The following is a 23,308-nucleotide window of genomic DNA, read 5'->3' as shown; positions in this document are numbered from 1 at the left end:
AGAGAAATATGGATCGTGGATCTATACATCCACTCTCCCATACGCCTTCATGGCGTAGTGCTTATTTCGTTAAGCACAGAGATAACTTTAAATTTTTTTACCTTAACGATGCTCTTTATGATTCGTAACCATTGATTATGCACAAATATTTTGTCATGAAAAATTTGTTTTAGAATATCCCCATTTATTTTATTTCAGGAAAAGGTCACCGAGTCAGTGATCCCATGCACCTCATCTTTATACTTGGTTTTGTTCTTATTGATTTTAATGATTTCTCCATTATACACTGCGATCGTTTGTGAACTTCACACAGTTTGTCAAGGCGCGTGCCTACGATTCCTCTACCTGGTGGCTGAACGATTTGCGAGAGCCTCTCGTGCGATCGCTCTGAATTTACAAATAACTTCTGCCGACGTATTCCGAGTGCCGCTCTCTTGCGATGAACTATGCTTAACATTGATATTTGTCTTCCAATTGCAATATTTCAGAAACGTTTCTTTTAGCGTTCCCTTAATTTACCATGCAGTCAGTGTGTGATATATATTTCCACAAATACAGCATCTTATAAGCAGATTATATTTTAATTTATTCTAATATTATCATCATAAAATTTCAAGAAATTTGGAATCCACATCTTTTGATTACGAACTACTAATTACTAATTATATCATAGTTCCACTGAAAAGTTTCAGTATAGCTTAGAAGTATTGAAAATAGTTTTGTAGTAAATAACATAGCCGAATAGAAATAAAAATTATAACCTTTACCACACGTTGCTTTTTGCTGTTTTCCTGAGAAATGCAGGGAAGAAGGGCGCCTTTCACAGGAACTGTTTTACTTTTGTGAATCTGCTGCATTTCTCAAATGATTCATTCATTAAAAGTCACAGAATAAATATATTTGTTCTTCGGACAGCAACACAATTACTATTTCCATCTCTTACTTCGATTTTAATTTTTTTACGCTTTACATAATGGTTTCATCTTTAGAATTTAAAGATGTTTGTTGGTGCTTAATGGAGTGTCTTGTGTTGCCAGTGTAACTTCCTCTTCTCCTCCCAGTGGATGACTACCATCACCGAAATTCTTAGCCCACTTGTTCACCAAGTGCTGGGGTGTCAGTCTGAGATCATACACCAAGCCTAACTTCTCCATTGAGTCTAATAATATGGTGCTTAAATCGTAAGCTTTTCCATATTCTGCTGCACGATAATCTGACGGAAATATATGGTGGAAGTTGTGCCAACCTTCTCCTCCTGTTAGAAGCGATACAAGGAGATTCTCCACAGCTTTAATCTTCCTGCAATGGGAACAAAAACACATTCATCGAAGGGTGCTCTTGCTTTGGCAATGTTTATTTATTTTTCAGTTTTCCTTGGATTTTCCTAGTTCGCTGAATCGTGCAAGTTACTTCCCAACCGTAAATATTTCATCTGCATAACTACTCTGCCGGGGTAGGAAGATAGTGATGAGAACGGAAAGCACCAATGTCACCGGCGGGATTCGAACCCCCCAAACAAAAACTTATGATAAGCCAGATATCAATAGATTCGGTGATTATACAATTATTTGTTATTATCGTCCAGGACTATATCTGCTTTTATTTTTTAATTATTAGCCTCTTGTCGTTAACACTACATTTTTGGTATTGCATGTACTTTCGGCTACATGGTCACAAACTAATAAACACTGAGTACGAAAACTTCAAAGAGTGCATCCTGTTGTGTTTTCTTATACTTCGTTTTGTTTCCGTTTCAACACAACAATTATGAGAATCTCATTCACATTTCACTGTGTATAATTAGTTTACTTGTTTTACTATTATAAGAATGTGCTACAGGTTTCGGCTTATAAAGTCATCATGATGCGATATAAATTAACTAATATTAACTACTGAATCGCATTTTACGTGAATTCATACATTACAATATAATACATTACATACAATACATTACAATATAATAGCTATTGCTAATATACCTGACTTCCCACTCAGTTAATACTTTCAACTTTCATCTGAATTAGTGCAAATTTTATAAAATGCATTGAAATGGATGTTTGGAGATGTGCATAAACGTATTTATAATAATAATGAAAATAGAAAGAAAATTTAAGTCATAAAATATATTACGCTTTATGGTGTATTAAAGCATTCAGACAATGAATTAAATGGTTACTCATTATATTTATGGTATGGTATGGTAAGCCGGTCACGGTAGTCGAGCGGTCTAAGGCATGTACTGTCTGCGCTCGCTTGGAAACCGGGATCATGGGTTCGAATCCAACTCAGGGCATGGATGTTTAGTTTGTGTGTGCGCTTTTCTGTGTTTGTGTACAGGTAGAGGCCTTGCGACGAGCTGATCACCCGCCCAAGGAGTCCTACCAAATGTGTAAGATCTAGAAAAAACCGAAGTGAACGGAGAACTTCATGGAGGTAGGCCTAGGCCCACTGGGGCTGTAGTGCCAAGGAAAAATAATAAAAAACTCATTATTCACAGTGAAATGTGAATGAGATTCTCATAGTTATTTGTTGAGACGGAAAACAAAACAAAGTATTGAACGGGAAATATTTCCCTTTACATACACACTTTACCTTCCTCTCTATAATAACAAGTTTCCTATGACTTTTACATTGGTTATTTAACGACACCAGTATCCAAATTACTTACCATTAATTACAGAATGATACATGAATTTGGAGGAGGTAGTAGAATGAGAATTGGTAGATGAGACCAAAATATTCGAAGAACCCCCTCCCCAGTGCCACTTTGTTCACCACAGACTACACATGACCTGATCTGACATCGATCCTCGGGTGGCCGCTTCAGGAACAAAGCGACTGGCCGCTTGAGCTATGGAATGGCCCTACTTGATATGTTTGTTTTTAGCGAAAAAATAATTTACTCAGTGATATCTATGACAAATATCAAGTTAATGTACGTTGAAGAAAGCAGTCTTCTGGGATTTGGCACCGTGTATATGTGGTGTTAACCGACGTTTCGGAGGAACGTATCGCCTCCATCTTCAGAGTAGAAGAAAAAATATAAGAGATTCGCAAGCGAAGAGACCGTGAGAACCGGTACGTTATTAAATTATTTCAGCATAGAATGGAACATTGAATTAATTGTGAAACTTAGATCAAGTCGTAACCCATGTGATTCATATTCAGAAGGTAGCTGGTTCAACTTACGTCAGAGGAACGGGCTGTTCTAACCGAGACACTTAGTGATATTTCTCAGTTCTTGAATTGCTCGCCTTAAGAATAATTAAATCACATATACAAATCAGTCATTTAAGAATTTGCCATTTTTCCATTCTCAAAATTTACTGCATAAACGTCTCGGTAAAATGAATGAATTGCAATAAAGTGCTAATGATTGATAGATATATTTAATTTAATTAACAAGCACTCCAAAAATTTAATGTACTTGAAGTTACATTTTAAGACAAGCCAGGAAAAGTTTCTTCAATAAATCTTCCCAGTTCAGAGCAAATAATTTGTGTAGTTGATATTGCATAGTTAAATAACATACTAAGTAATTTATTATTAATTAACACTATGAAAGATAGATCTTGTGACCATTTTTGTGAAGCGGCAAGCCCAGAGCCGTGACAATACTAATGATATAGAAGAATCTTACTTACTTGTTGTAGGGTTTAATGCCGTGTAAGTGAGCTAGACTGTTCACCAGCCATGAAGAGTTGTATACGAACGTAATCCGCAATGCGTAGGTAGTCCAAAAGGACACTTGGAGTGACTCGCCCCATAGCAGATATGGCACCATGATGGCCGCGGTATTCAGTGCAATGTAGAGCAAGACGTAATGCCTGCAAAGGAATTACAGTTCGAGTACTTTGCATTCCTTTTTTTTATTGCTAGTGGGGTGGGACTAAGTCCCTTGTACTGCGGCCACTTCTGGCCTATTGTACCAGCCCCAGATGATAGGTGAGGGTGATTGTGGAGCAATTGGTGGAATGAAGATTGGCAGGGGAACCCGAAGTACTCGGAAGAAACCTGCCCCAGCGCCACTTTGTCCACCACAAATCTCACTTGAGCAGACCTCGTATAGAACTCGGGCCGCCGCGGTGGGAAGCCAGCGACTAACCGCTTGAGCTATGACTCGGCCACTTTGCACCCTTAGTCTCCACGCTGACGGGCCTTCTAAACTTCTGGTCGCCTTCGTATGTACAGAGATTCACAAAATTCTGCTATTAAGCATTATTTTCAAAATATGTAGGAAACGATCACCATGTGTGCGTCACTTTTCGCATGAAATCAGAACCACTGGATAGGTTTGTGTGCCAAAAGTCATGGGATAGCAGTAAGTAAATATATTTTTAAGTGGCGCCACCGTCCCTTGACGGCTTGGGAATGCCAAGAGCAGTATCAGTTGTGAGGTGTTCTCTCTTGAGTCAGGTTGAACACCGGCCAGTCTGCTCTTGGGAAGCCGATGTGAATTATTGGAGTTTGAACGGGGCATGATGATGGGTACCAGGTGGATGGAACATTCCATTTCCGAAGTTGTGCGGTCATTCAACATTCCTCGATCCACGGTGTCACATGTGTACCGGGAATACCTTGTGGAAGGCATTTCCACCCACCTTGGACAGCGCAGTGGCCGACCACGGGTGCTTAATGATCGTGACCAGCGGAGTTAGCCAGAATTGTCCGTGGTAACAGACAAGCGGCACTGGCTGCAATCACATCCACATTCAATGCAGGAGGTACCAGACGCATATCCAGCAGGTCAGTGCAGCGGTCTTTAGCTTCCATGGGATATGTGAGCAGAAGACCGACCAGAGTGCCTCTGTTAACACCACGACACCGGACACAGTGCCTCACCTGGGCTTGTGACATCGCTAGTTGGACCCAGGAGGATTGGCAACATGTGGCGTGGTCCGATGAGTCACGGTACAGTTGTTTCGGGTGGATGGTAGGGTTCGGGTGTGGCGCAGACCCCTTGAGGCCATCGACCCCAGTTGTCAACAAGGCACCGTGCAGGCTGGTGGTGGTTCCATACTGGTGTGGGGTGTGTTCACGTGGCATGAGTTGGGTTCACTCGTCCACCTAAACACGTCATTGACCGGTGACCGCTACGTTACACTGCCCTTCATGGACTTCATATAGTACCCCCACAACGATGGGATATTCCAGCAGGACAATGCACCGTGTCATCGGGCCGGAGTTGTCCAGAAATGGTTCGAGGAGCATTCTGGAGAGTTCCGACGAATGGTGTGGCCACCACGTTCGCCCAACATAAACCCAATCGAGCATTTATGGGACGTGGTGGAGAAGTTTATTCGCACCCAAAATCCTGCACCTACAATACCAGGGAGCTGTGGGCGGCTATCAAGATGGCATGGCTCAACATCTCTCCAGAGGTCTTCCGTCCACTTGTGGAATCGATGCCACGTCGAGTTGCTGCACTTCGCCGGGCTCGAGGAGGTCCTACACGATACTAGGTACCTATCGCACGACTTTTGGTACTTCAGTATATTTGACAGTGAACAATTTTACGAAAAATTATAAACACACCTGAAGTTCGATTTAAATACATATAAATGTACCCAGTACAACGGACGATGTCCAAGTCTGAGACGTTGTAGGCCTCTGCATTTCTCCGCCCACAGTTGTGAACCGAGAATCTTAGAGAAAGAGACCACTTGACAGTCTTGGCGTAGGTGTCATGCACAACATTCAAATGACCCTGAGAGGAATGTACGAATACTATAGTGTGGACTGTATTCAGTTGACTCAGGCGAGGTTACAATGGCGGGCTCTTGTGAGCACGGTAACGAACCTTCAGCTTCTACCAGAGCCTGGAAATTTCTCGACCGGCTGAGCTACCTTAAGTTTCTCACGGAGGACTTTGTTTACTGGAACTAGTGAAGGCAAGCCATAACGATAATTCTGTTTAGATTCATTTGGTCGATATCCTATGAAGCGAGGTGTTCAAAGGAAGACCTATAAATGTTTATTGAATTTTGACAAATGCTCACTTGCTACATATTATTTAAGAGTATGACCAAAAACACGCTTAGATCCGTTTTTCATTATGCCGCTGAAACGTGATGTGACAAAGTGGATGTCTCCGGTACCCCATGTTCCTTATATACATCATAACCCGCTAATCTTGTTCGGCTGAAATTCGAAATTAGTCATCCTTGTATAATGTTATTTGGCCATATTTATTTTTAGCCAACCTATCGATTAAAAAGCTTACTTTACGTAAGATCACAACTTTCTCGTGCTTATCATAAACCGTTAATGGAATTCCTGTAAGAATTTATGTGTGAGATCTCACCATTTAGAATTCTAGCGGTACAGACCGACTAAACAGCCTATCTTATATGTCATAAATAAAATTTTATATGCATCCCTTAGTGCATTTTGCATATATCTTTGAGCTTATTCAGATTCTGCCGACTTATTTGAATCAGCTCATGTAACTATTGGAATTTGGATTGTTTCCTTTGATCTTAGTTTTGGACGCCCTTCTTCGAAACATGGCTTATGCTGCTTTCATTTGACTGCTCTCGTAATTATTTAGTTAACTTACTTCTCCTGGAACCTTACAACTGGATCTGCCATGAGATCAGAGATGTCGATAGTTTTTCCTTTTTCGATAACCTCCGGGTGTTTGCGCACCATAAGCCAGCCGCAGTGGGAGAAGAAGAATCCTCGTGTAGAATTATGGGGATCGGCATCTGTGTCCGTGTATTTGTGGTGTTGGCGGTGATCACGCACCCATGTGCAGATGGAGTTCTACGAAGGCAAAGGTACAAAATAAATATAATCACATGCCTCTTTACGTCCACCGATGGATCTGAAATATCAAACACATACTCGTACATGCGGAATAACGCAATAAGAGTGGGCTATTGCATAGGAATTGAGGTTCCGTTGTGTAACGTCGGATGAAACCAAACACTTCTACAAGTTGTTCTGTAGTAGCATTTCCTATGCAATAACAGTGGGCCGCTGCATAGGAATTGAGGTTCCGTTGCGTAACGACGGATGAAACCAAACACTTCTACAAGGTGTTCTGTGCTAGCATTTCCTATGCAATAACAGTCGCTTTAGTTCATCCAAATAATGCCTCGCAGAAGAACAAGCTTGGGTCGTCGTACTAGCGGAGCGGAAGCAATGCGTCGAGTAATTGCAAATCAAACTGGGGAAGAACGGGCAGACTGAGCCACAGCATGGCGTGGCCGGGCACAACTAGTATATATTGTCACGTATTGGGTGTATAACTCGACAAATAACTTCACGCCTTGTTAGTTATAGCGAATTTATTCCACATTCGCACTCACAATCACCCAAATTACAGATTCACAATTACTTCTATCTGCAGTATCACAAATACTACACACCAAATGCCAGAATACAACTGACTGGTTGCTGGCTAACTCGGAACTAACTCGGAGGTAGCTCGAGGACTAACTGTGAATAGCCTTCGCTGCTCCTTATGTAGTCTCGTTCGAACAATACAGAAAACGGCCACGTAGTAGGCACCACTGCTGTCTAGTGCCGTCGTGCTAGCAACGCTGTGTACCGCTNGTAGTTGACAGGGCAATGGAAATGAACTTTAGTATCAAGAAATGTTCACAGGACTTTAACAAAGTCGGTATCGGGTACAGAGGATTGACAAATTTTATGCTTATAGATCAGTAAGTTAGTTTTCCTTGTGATGGATGTACGTGTAATTTGATTTTTATTATTACTGAGTTTTTTATTGCTAGTGGGTTGGGACTAAGTCCTTTTTACTGCTGCCACTTCTGGCCTATTTTACCAGCCCCAGATGATAGGTGAGGGTGATTATGGAGCAATTGGTGGAATGAAGAATGGCATGGGAAACCGAAGTACTCGGAGAGACCTGCCCCAGCGCCACTTTGTCCACCACAAATCCCACTTGACCAGACCCGGGATCGAACCCGGGCGGCCGCAGTGGGAAGCCAGAGACTAACCTTTTGAGTTATAGCGCGGCTACTAATATTGAGTTTAATATACTTAGCAGTGCTCTGTTGTCACCTACAATTATAGGCAAAATTATACTTTCTTCTTCTTCCCTTGGCACTATAGCCCCAGTGGGCCTAGGCCTACCTCCATGAACTTCTCCGTTCCCTTCAATTTTTCTAGATCTTACACATTCGGTAGGATTCCTTGGGCGGGTGATCAGCTCGTCGCAAGACCTCTACCTGTACACAAACACAGAGAAACGCACACACAAACTAAACATCCATGCCCATAACACCATAAATTAGGTAATTAATTACATTTGAACATTTAGATTCGAATTTGTCTAGGACCAATAGAAATAAGCTAGTTTGGACTAGAACTGCATGAGTAGCTTGGAGTTCTTTTTCGGGATGCAGAGCCGGAAATTATGCATAAAGAAATTGCTGTCATCTCTAAGGCAGGTCCAGATGGATCTAGCCGGTCCAAGTAGGTTCTGGAGCTGAAAGGTAGCAGATATGGACGTGATATTCGTTAGTTTTGGCCAGTAGCAGTGCAAACGAGTATACTTGATTTAAGGACGAATCAGCCCTTAGTTTCGGTTGCCGCTACTTGAAGGGATAGTGTGTCGCATGTATACGTAATATCGAGGCTTTTGTTTCCAGCTATAGAAGTCAACCAACCTCTTTCATCTCTCCAGAATATTCTTTCAAATTCAATTAATATCTCCGAGTTTCGTTAAAATTACTCCCGCTATAAATTTGACTAAATTTGACTCCAGTACAGTTCTCACTCATGGAGCAGAGCCATTCCTGAGGAACCGTCAATTGAGAAGCTACTCAAGATTTTCTAGCATTTTATGGAACCCGAAAATTCATTGCTATGTTTAAAAGAGCTCTCCGCTGTTCCCTATCTTGAGTCAGACAAAGTCAGTCCATACCACCACATCCTATCTGAGATCCATTTTAATATTGTCCACTCACTTACATCTTGGTCTTCCTAGTGGTCTCTTTCCTTCTGGCTTTCCCACCAATATCCTATATGCATTCCTCTTCTCCCCCTTTGTACTTCATACTCTGCCCATCTCATCCTCCTTGACTTGATCATTCTAATTATACTTGGAGAAGAATACAAGTTATGAAGCTCCTCATTATGCAGTTGTCTCCAACCTCCTGTCACTTCATCCCTTTTCTGTCCAAATGTTCTCAACACCCTCATTCTGTGTTTCTCCCTTAATGTCAGCGAAAGAGTTTTACACCCATACAGAACCAATGGTAAAATTATATAGTTTCGTATATTATTTTTTTTGTTTATTTTTAGACAGCAGATGAGAAAACAGAAGGTTCTGGATTGAAAGGCAGCAAGCATTACCCGAGTTCAATTTCCTCTTAATTTCCTCCTGAATAAGGTTTTAATTTCTTACAGCCGTTCCCAAATATCTGAACTGTGCCACAGTTTCGAGACATCTGTTACATATTTTTATGTCTTGATTTTACCCTGAATTCTGGTGACGAGACAGCAACATATACTCAGTTTTCTCTGTCTTTACTTCTAGACCAACCTCCTTACTTGCTTCAATTATAGCAGTGTTTCTCAACCTTTTTAAGCCCAAGGACCAGTAAAATATGTGAAAAAATTCTACGGACCACTAAGTTATATAGGCCTATATTTTTAAACTTATATGGTATTACCAACATTTGGGACATACTACGCCATTTAAGATATAATGAATCTTAAAGCATGTTTCGAATAATATGGAAATATAATTAATTAAATTGGAAGTAAACTATTGAAAGTGGTTCATCACTGAACAAAGTTTTAATCTTTATTAGAAAATAAAGGGTATGATGTAACTATGTCACAACTTCCTTTTAATGATATTGTTGAGCTTGTCGGCCCTTACAGAGTTCCTGGATATCTGGCTCAATATTTGTCAACTTCTGTCGAAGATCGACACTCACACTAAGATGTTTTCTGTATTTTGATTTATTAGAAGGACCGATGAAAATCCTTTCTCGCAAAAATAGGTTGTTAGAAACTGCATGACGTTTTCAATGCTTCTGACAATTAATTCGAGATATACACTCCACACTGAAGGCGAGATCCAGAATCAGACCAAACTAAGATCACGGAATTGCATTTTAAACCCACTGTCACTTGAAAGCTCAATTAACTGTCCTTTTTATCGATAACGAAAGGTTGTTCTCGTGACTGCAAGCCTAAAATTCGTCGCGAACCCACAGAAATTTCCCATAAGAGTCACTCGGAAAATATGCTTCAAATTTCTGTTTCACACTTTTAAGGTGGTCACGAAACCTTTACAGAGAATCAGAATCAACAGAAATATCATTTTCCACTAAAAAGGATTCCAATGTTGGATAAGGTGCAATTGTCTGTCTTTTACATAACTAATCCATAACACCAGTTTTTTCTCGGATTCATTCATTTTGTTGAAGTCATCACGAAGAAGTTAAAGAATTTCTCTGAAGGGAGAGATTTACAGGTAATTCATTTAATTTTACAAAAATGTCTGAAGGATAAGATAGTGCTAATAACCATGCTTCGTCAACAAGAAGTGATGCGAAACCAGAATTGCGTTCATTTACGAACAATAAAACTTTGTGCCTTAATTGAAATTACCTTGTTAGTACTTTGCACCTGGAAAGCAAGCGAATTTCAGAATGAAGCAAAATTTGTGTATATTCACTGCCCATTTCATCGAAGAGTACGGAAAATGACCTGTTAATTAACGGTCGAGCCTTGAAAAAATTGACTAGCTTTGCAGCCTTGTCTAGCGCAGTTCTAAATTCTGGTTGCATTCTTTGGAGCTCAGCTCTTCCCTATGTATGAAACAATGTGCCCAATTCATATCCGGAGCTACTGCCTTGACCTTAGAAACAACCCCACTGTGCCTGCCTGTAAGGGCGCGAGCTCCATCCGAACAAAAGCCCACATATTTTTCCCACTGGGTCCCTTTGTCTCTTATGTAATTATTGAGAGAGTGAAATAATTATTCTCCTGTTCGGATTGACAAACTTCTACAAAACAGAATATCGTCATGAATGTTGTTATAATGCGCATATCTTAAGTAGCATATTAACTGCGCATCATTTGCAACATCAGTAGTCTCTTCTATTTGTTACGCTTAATATGGGCTCTTCTTAACTCTTTCGCTTAACTGAGATGTGGGTCTCCTGTCATGTAAGCAATTCTGCGACCGGCAGTGTCATTTGAAAGAGGAATCAAATCAACATATTTTAGTAACTTGTTGCCAAACATCGTTTTCACTACATCTTTTATAGCTGGAAAGAAGCAAATTTTCCCCGATAGAATGAGGCTTCCCTGTTTTGGCTATTCGCGAACTTTAGAGATAGGATGCTTCCAGTGCCTTGTTATTAATCGAACCCATGACCGAAACTATATTTTGCCCATGATTTAATGTCTTTCAGTGTCTCTGAAAAAATTCAATTGGTTTATTTTTCACATCACAATATTTAGTTTCTACATGTCGTCGGAGTTTCATGCACTCGTTCGGCAGCACTTCATAACACAAAACACATTGAGGTTTCTGTTCACTTGCGTCACCACACCAAGTAAACCTGAATTACAAATATGAACTGTCACATTTCCTGCTGTATTTTTTCTTTGAACTGCTTGCTGCTTCAGCTTCAATGGAATCACCTTTACTCCCCGTTACAACACGTATATCAAAATTAGGGTTAGCATCACCTGTTTCGTTTGCTTTTCTTTTCAAAGTCCCTGTTCTAAGCCACTTCTCCATTATTAATTTTTCCCGAAAAGTATATGAAAACCGGAGTTAACTCAGGACACACTTTGTCCAACTATCACTTAACACTTATGAAGATATACTGAGCGTTCGCTGAAGGAGGAAAACTGTCAGCAATAAATAATAATAGACAACAAGCAACTGGTTAAAATGTGGATAACACATGTTTACTTCAAATCTAACAAAACGGCAAGGGAAAACGGGAGCAGTAAAACCATATTGTTGTTCACTGCACCCCTCTTTGGTTATCCGTTTTTCTGCAAGTACCAATTATCGGCGGTGTCCCTCCTCTGAAGCTCGTGACAATGCAGTCACACCTTCATACCCTGGAAATACCGGATTCTTGTCTGGTCATTAAAATGTTCATGGAATTTAGAAAGCTTGGTTTCTTTCAGTATCCATTTTATTTCAACAATTTTTACTTGCTTATTTAATTTTAATTTGTTTTGTTTTGATATTTTTTAATTTGATTTATTTTAAGTCTGCTTGCGGAACACCTGTCTCATCATCGCGGACCACAGGTTGAGAAAAGCTGTATTAGCTCATCTCTTAATGTTAAAGCCAGAGATGATATCAAGACCAAAATATTTGGAAAATTTCAGAAGTTTAAGGGCTTTAAAAATATCCGACTCATATATAGGAGAGGAGAATAGGAATTCAGACATTGAAGAAACGGAAGGAAGACTCACGGACAGGGATTATTATGCTGACCGATGTTTAGCAAATGCATCGGCAACGTCACAGGGTTAAAGCAAACGTGTAAGATAATTGGAAATGCGTAATTTCACGCATAATACTGCGTCTGCTTTTCTATAGGATAGGAAAAGCAGCGGGGGCACGCGGTAGCGTAGTTGGTTGAGGCACTATGCTACAAGCCAGAAGGTCGCAGGTTCGATTTCTGATGAGGTCATTGGATTTTTCAATGGACCTAATCCTTCCAACCACGCTATGGCCCTGGGGTCGACTCAACCTCTAACAGAAATGAGTACCAGGAATCTTTCTTGGTGTACGAGTAAAGTGCGGCCGGCGCCTAAGGCTCACAACTTGGCCGCCGTCTGTAAGCTAATTGTTTAGAAAATGTGGGAGCCTCGACGTCTCATAACCATGTGGGCTTCCACGGCTTGTTACAAGGATAGCTTTTCTTTAGTAAAACAGCAGTAACAATTCTCATGTTAAAGTTGTCGACATAAGTTGAACACGAAATGGTCCTTTTCAAGCGAAATAATTGAAACCGCAAAATTATGTTGTTTGCTCTAAATATGTAAAATACAATTTTATCGCTTGTATAATATGTAAGACAACAGGATGTAAAAATTAAAACTTTGTTGTAATAAGATATTTTGTAAACAAGTTTGAAATCAGGAGATTTGTACTCCAATAAGAACGGAACCAAGCGTTCTAAGTGCACTTACCTCTCCTGACATGGTGAACATTGCTGCCATCACACACCGGAATGGAAAATTCGCTTTGAAGGACTGATGAGTGAAGAAACGGTGAGCGCCTATTGTGACTCCCATTCCCGTGCCAATTAACATCATAAAAGCTGCCAACATCAATATATGTTGTAAGATTTGAGGCTTTCACGGCGGTGACTATGAAGAAAGCAGTCTTATGGGATTTGGCACCGTGTATATGTGGTGTTAATCGACGTTTCGGAGGAACGTATCGCCTCCATCTTCAGGGTAGAAGAAAAATATAAGAAATCTGCAAGCGAAGAGACCGTGAGAACCGGTAAAAGCAGACTGGTCTGGAGGCGATACGTTCCTCCGAAACGTCGGTTAACACCACATATACACGGTGCCAAATCCCAGAAGACTGCTTTCTTCAATATATGTTATTTGTGACTCTTTATGTGTCGTTTGAAGAAAGACAGGAAATTTATTCCCAGACATTTGAAGTGCATATGACTGTTTCTGTTAGAAAACTGACGGTGCAGCAGGCCCGATAACATAATACGAGTATAGACCCTGTGATGAGAAATTTATTAATATTATTCAACGGCAAGATATTCCCTGTTATTATGTAATATGGACGTGCATAATCGCGTCCATTAAAGTAATCTTTTGGACTCTAACCTGAGCCAGTACAGTGAGTTTCACATATATGATTAATAAATAATAAACCAGCCTGCACTGTGCATGGTATTTCTTTAATTCTTATTTGCATAATATGTCAAGAAATTTCCCATTTTGTGGAGCGAGAACGTGTATTTCCTTATATACTGAGGCCGCTGTTGAACCATATTCTGAGGCAAATGATTTCAGCTCACATCTTACACATTTAAACTTACATTTTAATACTATCCATTGTTTATATTGGACGCTTCTATTCATACGTTAGAGGATTGAATAAAACTTGTTTATGCATTTGAAATTTCCAGTATGAGGCTGAAAATTAGGTTACAAAAAAAAAAAAGCAATCAGTTATGAGTTATAACTTACCGCATCTCATACACGTCATCAGTGAAATGTGACTTGCATAATTTCGGAGTGCGAGTCCAGGTCCAAATTTATAATGAGACGTGTTTTGTAGAAATAGAACAAATTTAGTCACCCACAACCCTAACTTAGCACATCCTGCTCGTTATTCTGGCACTTGAAATCAACCTTAAATATAATTTGACTGTATAGTTTGCTTGCGGAATAAAACTACGGAGTTTGTTTGTTTGTTTTGCCTGTAATTTTTCATTCCCCCTCAGCAATGGGGACGTTGATATGTAACATCTTTCTTTCTCTGTAGGTGAGAGTCCAGTCCTCTTCGTTCCTATTTCGTTTACTTATGTGTCGAAATATTGTACTCCACTGATACTTGAAAGCCTGTATCTAATTAATTTGACATTCATTCATGGCACTACAACCCTTTATTGGTCCCTGACATTTTCTTCAGTTTCGTAATCTTTTTTTTTAGACAGACGCCTTGGGCGAGTGAATAATTAGACGTTCTTAGTAAGTTTATCAGGTAAGTACTTCGAAACCGAGTTACACGTCACCATAAACACAACCCGAACTTGGCAGTAACACTTCATTGGCCACATACTGAGATTTATTCCGTTAAGTTACTTGGTGACTTCATTTAATACTTACTTACTTATGGATCTGAGACCTTCTTGAGGATAAGCCAATTCTGCAGCTACTCAAGAATTTTCCAGGATTTTATGGAACCTGAAGGTTTATTACCGTGTTAACAAGAGCCCTACACTGGTCCCTATCCTGAGGCAGATTAATCCAATCCATACCATCTCGTCCTATCTAAGACCATTTTAATATTTTCGACCCACCTACGCCGCGGTCTTCCCAGTGGTCTCTTTCCTCCTGGCTTTCCCACCAATATCTTATATGTATTCCTCTTCTCCCCCCTTCTCCCCCATTCGTGCTACATGCTCTGCCCAACTCATCCTCCTTGACTTGATCATTCTAATTACGCACTTCACTTAATACCTGTTGAGAATAGATTTCGTAATTTTGAACATGAGCGACTGATTTATGTAGACGTCGACCCATATTACATCCAAAGAAAAGAATGATTATGCCGACGGCCGCTATGTTTCATGCGTGGTTATCTAAGTTACATAATTACGCCTTAAACCGCCAGCTTCTTGTGTAAACCTGATCTGAATGATTTTTTCCCCTATCAGACCGGATGTAATACACGTAAATAGAGGTACCCGCGAAATAGTAAGTATTGAGTTCAACTATAATATCAAAATCAATATTTAATAGGACATATTGTACGTAAAGTTCTTAATTATATTTCAATTATGTAACTTATCGTTTTTAAATTTTTATCTTTTATTGTATTTTATGTTTTATATTATTATATTATGGTGTATAGTCGAAAATCCAAAACTGAACTGAATTATATACTATGCAATCCAGTAGTTTAAGAACACGTTAATTTTGTATTTGCCTGATGATGGCTTTCTAAAGAGTCGAAACATATAGCAAAATACTGTTAAACATCAACTGTTTTGTTGTTGTATTGTGAAAGATTTTAATAAAGAAATTTACTAATCTGAATGGCTAATCATCTTCCCCTTACCCTAATTCCATTGGCTTCATGGCGGTAATGGCTCTGAAAAAAAAAACTACAAATAAATCAGTTTTCTCCTCACTACCCATTCAGGACCAGTATAATATTGTGACGTGGACAGCGCTACACGGCTTAGGTGAGTATAGCTCACCTTTCCTGATAGGCAGTTAGAGTCAATTCATTCTGAAACAGAGCCATATTCTTTCGGGTCTTAGACTAAGCCATTTGTCACTCACATCACGGCCATGTGAATTTATGTTGCTTATTAAGGAGGATAAATTTCTGGAAGATACCATTCTGCCTGTCGGATCCTGACGAATGGGCTGCTGCGATGCGGAGATGAACCATGAACCCTCCGAGTACGAAACATACAAATCAGACATATAATTAACTATTTGTAAGTGAAATAATCGACGCTGAACTCGTGAATCCCACATCCTCGGGTTTTTGTTTTGTAAACGGAAGAGGAAAGAGACCTTTTATTCGATTCAGCTGCTACTGTTTAGAGGAAAGTGGTTGAACTACTACTGCAAAGTTCTAAGCTTATTAAAATTTGTAGCTATGGATATAAAATTAATATAAATATTGAGTTAAATCAGTTGGCTTCAGAGGGTGCCATTGCCCTGGGAAGAAGGAAGATATGCTGGTTTCGGGGCCGTTATTAAGCTGTCTAGTAGTGCATTCCGCTGGCCTATCTGGCTCACAGGATGCATAGTTTTCGTGCAGGGACTGCTGATAGTGCACGGGGATCAGTTTATCTTTTGGGCTCTATATTACTTCGGTTAATTTTCTAAAGAACTAAACCCCTGTATACTCAACTACATAATGAAGAGTTTCAAAATTTATAATCTATATAAATATTGTAACGTGTCGGCAAACCAGAGGAAGAGACTTCTAGGGAAACGCTACAATAGACCGTTACAGAGGAGACAACAATTGCTCCATGGTAATTCTAACAGGAGTCTCCATGGTTATAACAATGGGTTATTGCGTAGGAAACGCGGAGCCAACAATTCAGCGTTTCCACTCTTATAACAGAGGACACTTGTTATCACTTAATCATTAATATATTTACTTTTGTAGAACCTTTGACATATGTTATACTAAGACACTCTAATCTCCAATTGTGTTCTTTCACTTAGGCATATTGCAATGAAATTTTGTACTAGTTTCATCAATCTGTCTGTATATTGTTCACTTGTCTTCGTGCTGACTCTGTAATTGGCTACCAGCTGTTGAGTACAGCACGTAAATAAAACCAAGAATTGAATTGAATTGAATTGAAAATCAGGAATAATGAGATATCCGGTGCATTAACTTACATTATTTTGGTTGGCAATGCTGAAAGAAGGGGACTGCTCAGGGGATAATATAAAACCAACCTGAAAACAGAAGTTTATGAAAGTGTGAACTGGTTTCAGCTGCCTCAGAATGGGGCCCAATGATAGGTATTTGGAACACGATAAAGACCCTAACTGATTCACAAAATGCGAGGAATGTAGTTATAGCTGAGTGAAAGTCACTTTCTCTAGACGGAGACTGCTACATATAGTTATTATTTGGTGATATTATTTCGAATTAAAGAATTAATGTCTGTCCATGTTCAAAATTCCTCGTTTAAAGGCATTACTTTCCAGACTAAGGACAATGAAATAATTTAGATTTATTCTACGTAAAATGAATAGATAATTTATTATTATAATTTTATTTGATAGTGAATTCACGGTCTTTATGGAGATGGACTGAAATTGGAACTTATCACTGGTAATCCATTCGGAACGTCCACTCAATGGGCTTAATTTATGTTTAACGCCTTAGGAACGCAAAACACAACTCCGTCAGAGTAATTATAGAGTCACTCTGACATTGCACTGTACAGATAAATATTTGTAGCGGATTAATATGAAGGTAAACGTGTTCACTCGCATTCCCTTTAACTTTCTGCAATTGCTCTACTTGGAGTTTTTCGAGCTTTTCCTAATTTTCTCAAGTCAGTTGGTTAATATTTGGTCTACATTCAAAAGAACAAACTACTCCTTCCTGATACTCATCCCTAAACATTCGGGAGCCGCTTTCCCGCTTTGTTATACATTATATAATAATATATGAGACAAACTCCGTCTTAAGTGCAACAATTTAATTGTAGTTCTTCCTTCTTTCCTTCCTCCACACTACATGTTTCGGCCCTAAATGGCCATCATCAGGTGTATATTCTTACGTAGCTGCTACACTGCCCGTAGTTTAAAATTTAAAACACCAGCCTTTTCAATTGTATGTATGTATAAAATCTTTGTTAACCTACATACGTCAATTTGATTTCCAAAATTGGCACTTTTTAGAAATTCAATTTCAAATTAAAATGTCTTTAAATTTTCCGTTCTTTTCCAAATTTTAAAAATTAAAATTTCTCGGGGTACTCACCCTATGTCTGTAGTGCTGCAGCGGCCACTTCTTGTTTTATCGCTGTTCAGGTATTGTTCTGTGTAGGCTCTCTGTGCGTGTGCCGCTGTCTATCTTTAATACGTGTAACATGTTGTGTGGAGGAAGGAAAGGAGGAAGAACTACAATTAAATTGTTGCACTTAAGACGGTGTTTGTCTCATATATTGTGTGAGTGTAACAGGATGCTTAAATATAATATTGATTACATAATTCCTTCACCTGAAACAGCGCCTTTAAATACGCTAACTGTAAGTGAATATATATAAACATTTCATATAAACTCACCATATGCACAAGTAAGGATTTTTGCAGATACAATAAAAACATACAATCCGTATAGTCCCATAAGATGAATCATCAGATGGGCGAATACATTTCTCCAGACAATCTCTCTCTTGTATTTAGACTGTGGCTTTCCGTTTATGGATTTATCAGGCTTTTCTAACGAAGAGATATGCATGACGATCACGTGGGTAACACTACTTGCAGCAAAGTTATGTCTTACACAACCGTCCTCTTGTTTAGTTCCTTGTAGAAATATACTCAACGTTCTCTCGCAATAGCTTATATAGCCTTCGATTACAAACCTTAAAAAGGAAACAATAGAAAGGACTCTCGAAACCGACTCGTTCCATGTGACTCTGTTACAGCGTCACGCTATTTCTTCGCACAGGAAATGAATGACTGTCTTCATTTTCTGAACATATATAGCAGTTTAACTTGTGAAGGTGTTATTCTAATTGTTACCGTTGAGATCTATAAAGTTATTAAGCCACGTTATGTTGTATTTAGAAGATATTCGATTTGAATATGAATGAGGAGACATGATATATTGTTGAGAACGCTTGTTCAATTTACACTGGTTCTACAAAGACCACACTACTGGGCCAGAACTATGAAGCAGACCACAATTGTTTTCGGTCTATTTTTTTATTTCAAAAATAAAAGGAGGCTTATGATATTGCCTTGCTGTCGGTCTGTATATCCGTCCATTTGTCTGTTCAATCCTCTCCCCCCCCTAATTGTTTGGGACTTTGAGGCTTCTGTTTATCTGTGTATCCCCACTAATTTTTGATAGGAGCTTTATAAGTTTACTCTGCATGTCTACGTTCCCCCTATTTTCATTTTGCTTTCTATGTGATCCGTATCGCATCATAGGAAAGTAGGCAATTCGTTCTACTCATAACTTAATTTTTTATATATTTTTCTAAATTTATTATTCATATTATGTGGCATAATTTTTAAACCTAAACATAAAAATTAAAATATAAAAACTATAATTTTGCCTGTGGTTCTGTATGGGTGTGAAACTTGGTCTCTGACATTAAGGGAGGAACATAGACTGAGGGTGTTTGAGAACAGGGTGTTGAGGAGAATATTTGGACCAAAGGGAGATGAAGTGACAGGAGGCTGGAGAAAACTGCACAATGAGGACCTTCATAAGTCGTACTCTTCTCAAAGTATAATTACAATGATCAAGTCAAAGAGGATGAGGTGGGCAGGGCATGTAGCACGAATGGGGAAGACGAGGAATTCATATAGGTNTACTGGCTTAGCGGTATCTATAATGCTTGCCCCATCTATCAGAGGCGTTAGAGACTACTGTTGGGCGGGAAATGTCCTTGAATTTAGCTCAGTGACCCCTTTGGAGATATGAGGTTCTTTTACGTGCCGTAAAGCTACGACACGGGACCCACGGCTTAAAGTCCCTCCCGGACTACTTGTTCCCTGAATTTTTCCGCCCTTAAAAAATCCACGACCTCCGCCGGGTTTGAACCCGCGTACCACGAGTCATGAGGTGGCAACGTTACCTCTAGAGTACGGAGGCCGCTTCCTTGCGTAAGTAAGTAAGTACTGTATCCTTACGAGTACAGTGAATTAATAAAGAGGCGCTAAACCAACCAGGAAGTACAAGAGACAATCTTGACAACACAGGAATCATACATCATTTCGGTAAAACGTTATTCGTTCATGGTGACTTCCTTTTACACAGCCAATCTTGGGTTACATTCAGAGGTTCAATTTTTAACTTACGAGACAGTTGCAAGTTAACCTAGGAACCCCGCTTGATTTTTTGTCAGACTTCTTCGAATGTAGTGCCTGCATCCTGCAGATTTGATCTGCCATTCTTTTAATTATAATATAATTCTAGAGACAACTTCAGTCTTCTTGTTAATGTTGAGTCATTTTTAAATTCATTGTTGAAAGAAAATTATTTGACACTCGTTTAACAAGAAAAATCCGGATGTTCTGGGAAAAACTAATTTCCTTCTTTCATTTCGCTGCGTGTTGATTATTTGGAACGACACGGACCGCATTAAGAACACCACGTCCAACGGTTCATCTGTTGTTGCGTCTGTATTCATTGCAGCGGGAAGGTGTTTGCCGATCCGTTGCCAAGCTGTCCATCTCGCGGTCGTTTCATAGCAACGGCTCTGCACGCTACAACATTATAAATTCATGTTCCCTGTCATGTTTCTTGGCGTAACAACACCTTATTTAATTTTGCATTATGTACTCCTCTTATATGGCACTCAAACATGAGGCCTTTTAAAATGAGCATCTTTCCCCAAACCTGGGGCAAGCGGTAACATGGTTCAGGTACTATGCTACAAGGGGGAAGATCGCGGGTTCGATTCGATAATGAGGTCATTAAATTTGTCAACTGACCTAATCCTTCGAACCGAACTATGACCCTGGGGTCGACTCATCCTCTAAGAGAAATAAGTACCAGGAATCTTCCTGGGATTAAAGGACGGCCGGCGCGTAAGTCTGACAATCTGACCCCCATATTTGAGCCCATTGTCTAGAAAATGTGGAAGCCTTGACATCTCACAAGCCTATGGGCCTCCACAGCCTTTTATAGAGATAGCTTTACCTTTTTTACCTCTTCCTCAACCTGTTAAAAGCATCTTCTCTGTTTCAACTGAAAACGTGTGATTTGCGGAATTTCGTAAAGATTACTTTTTAGCTTGACCGATTGTTTTCATTAGTCCATACATAGAAATTTGTGTGTCCTTGTAATGCACTGTAATAACGTACAGTTTTCATTTGGGAACTCGAGCATAGATTTACATAATATATAAGGAATATTACACGTACATTCCCAAAGGTATCGCATACAATATTGTTGCAGTCATCAACATAACGACACGATAATAACACTTTCCACGTAGCGATACAAACGAACAAAAGAATCGATTGAAGAGCATTATGCAATGTATAGTATGTGAAATTGTATGGTGTATGAATACGTAGGCCTATCAATTTGAGGGTTAACTCGTGCAATATGTCGTAACTATATAACACGAAGTTTCTGTAGGTTGAGGGAAAATGAGAAATGCATCCTCAGTTTCAGTCTGAAGTCATGGAGGGAGGATTACAGTAGGGAAACTTAAGCGTCGGTGAAAAGTTAATACGAACATTACAGAGTAAGTTAAGAAATATTCACATGAACTGAAACAAAAAAAAAAAAAGGAAATCCAGCGAGTGACAAATTTACCATGACAACACATCTGCCAACTCAGCCTAATTTAAAGTCTGTACTCCCAAGGTTCATTACCCCCCCCCTTTTTTTTACTTGCTCTACAGCCCGCTTTGGCCCTGGCCTCTGATTCTCAGTTTCATGATCATTAACAGACGGTAGGACTCCTTGGATGAGTTATCAGCTCGTCGCAAGGCCTCTACCTAAACACAGACACAGAATAAACACATACACATACCAAAAATCCATGGCTTGTGTGGGATTTGAACCCACGATTCTGGCTTCAGAGCGAGCGAAGAGAATGCATGCTTTTGACCGCTCGGTTACCGTGACCGTCACTTCTTCTTTCGTCATTTTTTGTTCTCTGTGAACTTTTCCTTTTCCCTAAAATTTACGAAGTCTTGAAAAGCACAGGGTTTTATGATATGTAATAATGCAACACAATGTATCGGACCAGCTGCTGGCATTGTCAAATATTGAGTTCTGAGAAGTATAACAGAAGAACACGTATGGATGTGCTGAAGACCTTTGAGGGAAATACAGTTTCAGTCGTGTAAGTACAGAACACAATAGTTTTCACAGGTTCTGTTTCGACAAATATTGACCGGGACTCATATGAATCAAGTCCGTGCACTTATAAGATCACGCTTTGAAATTTGTTTTTATTTGAGTAACAGACTGTAATGCCGGTCACGGTAGCCGAGCGGTCTAAGGCATGCACTGTCTTCGCCCGCTCGGAAGCCGGGATCGTAGGTTCGAATCCCACTCAGAGTATGGATGTTTGTGTGCTTTTTTTCTGTGTTTGTCTACAGGTAGAGGCCTTGCGACGAGCTAATCACTCGCCCAAGGAGTCCTACCGTCTGTGTAAGATCTAGAAAAAGAGAAGGCCCATTGGGGCTGTAGTGCCAGAAAAAAAAGCTTTAATATTAAAGCCACATAAACTATGTAGAAGAACTGGCGTTTAAATTTTACAATTTAGATGCCTCCGGATTTTAAATATTAATATATTTTTATAGTTGGCTAAACGTGACGTTCTGTTACAACGAGGTATTGACGACTGCGACATTGCATAAGACATTATGAATTAACATTATTGTAAACGGAAACTGTCAACTTTGAAAATAAACCCCGCTGTTGCGCATGCGAATCTGATCTCTGATTGACTTCCTTTTCTGCCAATAATTCTTATACTAGCGCCGGGGCACCCCCACCAGTTTCTTAACGAATATATTGTTATCGCCAGAAACTTACGTTGAATAAAAACAATAATTAATTTGAAGCTGAAAAAATTATTTCCCATAATCTAGAAATTGAGACCACAAATTAAAGTGCCTGTTTTCAATGTGCAGCTCATGGTAATGTCTGCTTCCATCCTATTTGCTTTCTGTTCACGTAGGATATAATAACTATTTTTGAAGTTCCTCATGATTAAGGAAAATGTTCGTACTCATAAATTACACTTGAGTCACCGGAAAAGAGCAAAATATTATAATCTCCAATTATTTATAAAACAGTTACTAACTCATGTATAGGAGTTTTCGAGTATTGGTAGTAACTTACAACACGAAATTGTCTGTGAATTTTTAATTTAGAATGTATGCGTAGCCAAAA

General features: G+C 39.4%; 2 protein-coding genes across 2 annotated transcripts in view; both read right to left on the bottom strand.

Annotated features, from left to right (window-relative positions):
- LOC111869941 overlaps nucleotides 1-23,308 on the bottom strand; it is a 65,687-nt gene that overhangs the window by 20,529 nt on the left and 21,850 nt on the right. Inside the window, exons 5-7 of the mRNA XM_023861837.2 lie at nucleotides 13,156-13,286; nucleotides 6,560-6,765; nucleotides 1,073-1,299 (exon numbers count right to left, since the gene is read on the bottom strand). Coding sequence (XP_023717605.2) covers nucleotides 1,073-1,299; nucleotides 6,560-6,765; nucleotides 13,156-13,286 — 564 coding nt within the window. The remainder of the gene's footprint in view (nucleotides 1-1,072; nucleotides 1,300-6,559; nucleotides 6,766-13,155; nucleotides 13,287-23,308) is intronic.
- Nucleotides 561-18,765, bottom strand: LOC111869940 (stearoyl-CoA desaturase 5). The gene is made up of 5 exons (XM_023861836.1): nucleotides 18,499-18,765; nucleotides 13,156-13,286; nucleotides 6,560-6,765; nucleotides 3,645-3,827; nucleotides 561-1,299 (listed from the first exon to the last, which is right to left on the bottom strand). Exons 1-5 carry the CDS (start codon nucleotides 18,671-18,673, stop codon nucleotides 993-995), a joined length of 1,002 nt encoding a protein of 333 aa, XP_023717604.1. The 5' UTR covers nucleotides 18,674-18,765; the 3' UTR covers nucleotides 561-992.

Source organism: Cryptotermes secundus, unplaced genomic scaffold (genome assembly GCF_002891405.2).
Source record: "Cryptotermes secundus unplaced genomic scaffold, Csec_1.0 scaffold979, whole genome shotgun sequence".
Classification (NCBI taxonomy): Eukaryota; Metazoa; Arthropoda; class Insecta; order Blattodea; family Kalotermitidae; genus Cryptotermes; species Cryptotermes secundus.
This window is presented reverse-complemented; position numbering and strand designations above follow the sequence as displayed.